Source organism: Chaetura pelagica, unplaced genomic scaffold, assembly GCF_000747805.2.
Source record: "Chaetura pelagica isolate M959 unplaced genomic scaffold, ChaPel_1.0 scaffold109, whole genome shotgun sequence".
NCBI lineage: Eukaryota > Metazoa > Chordata > Aves > Apodiformes > Apodidae > Chaetura > Chaetura pelagica.
The window spans coordinates 2,850,845-2,852,031 of record NW_009970725.1 but is presented as its reverse complement, the minus strand read 5'-3'; the positions used below and the strand labels follow the sequence as shown (position 1 = coordinate 2,852,031).

General features: G+C 50.5%; 1 protein-coding gene across 1 annotated transcript in view; it reads right to left on the bottom strand.

The window, feature by feature from the left end:
• Positions 1-968, bottom strand: part of SNAI2 (snail family zinc finger 2) — a 3,008-nt gene extending 2,040 nt beyond the window's left edge. The window contains exons 1-2 of the mRNA XM_010006813.1: positions 779-968; positions 4-224 (exon numbers count right to left, since the gene is read on the bottom strand). Coding sequence (XP_010005115.1) covers positions 4-224; positions 779-857 — 300 coding nt within the window. The 5' untranslated portion in view covers positions 858-968. The remainder of the gene's footprint in view (positions 1-3; positions 225-778) is intronic.
• Positions 969-1,187: the final 219 nt, after the last annotated feature.

Here is a 1,187-nt window from a genome sequence, read left to right as displayed (position 1 = left end):
ACCGCTGTGGTCTTTGGAGGATGTGTCAGAAGGGGGAGGTGGGCTGACTCTTCCCAAAGATGAGGGGTATCCAGAAAGTGGAGAGAGGTCGTTGGGTAATGGAGACGGTAGCAGCCCGGTTGTAGTCCACACAGTAATGGGATTGTAAGCTACTGAGCTCAGGATCTCTGGCTGTGGTATGATAGGGACTGGATAGCTTTCATACAGGTATGGGGATATAATCACTGGAGAAAGAAGACAATTTTAAGGTAAGAGAACTAAAAATATTTCAAAAGGCAGTAAAATTAACATTTTGGGGATTAAAAGGTGCAGAACTTAAGGCTCAGTACAGTCATCTGCATAATAGGAGATTGAAAAAAAACCCAACTATTTAATACACATGTTCTGATAGCAGAGACAGCGCCCTGAACAGCCAAGTCACAGTTGGAGAGTCTCTTCTAGGCAGCATGCGTTTCTAAGTCCCTGCAGCCTGATACAATGAAGCAGTGAAACTTCCTGAAGGATTTCCATAGAAGTTTCAATTCCCCCACCACCAGGCACAGAACAGGAAAACTCCAAGCCCTCTCTGACTAACTGAGTTCAAGTGGATGAGCAAACTTTATGATTCATTCTGGGCAGCATTGCCATATTTCTCAAAACTCCCTCCTTGTATGCAAAAACGAGCTAGCCCTGATCTAACCCATTCCCCCACCCCTGAAAAGCAATCCCACCCCTCCTCCTCACCGCCCCGCGACGGCTGCGCCCTCGGAAGCAACGCGCCGGCGTTCGGTTTTGTTACCTGTATGAGTGTCCAGCTCGCTGTAATTCGGCTTCTTGGACGAATTGAAATGTTTCTTGACCAGGAAGGAGCGTGGCATTTTGGATGCAGGCTCTGTCCTCCTCGCAGGCTCTGCTGTGGGGCGGGCGGTGCGCGGGACACACACGCACGGGCTCTCACTGCCAGCGCATCGGTCCCTACCGCATCGCCTTCCCCGCGCCCTCCATCCGCCGGGCTTGTGTGGTGGCAGCGCTAGAGGCGCCTTGAAAAGTCCTGTAAATACCCACGAGTCAGGTGCAAGGCGGGGGAAGGGTTTTTCCGCTCCTCCAATCACTTCGGGATGTTCTCAAGCACTTTTTTTTTTTTTTTTCCAAACAGGCTGGGTTGTTGTTTTTTTTTTTTTCCTGGGAGGGCTCTCCGGCTGCAGGCA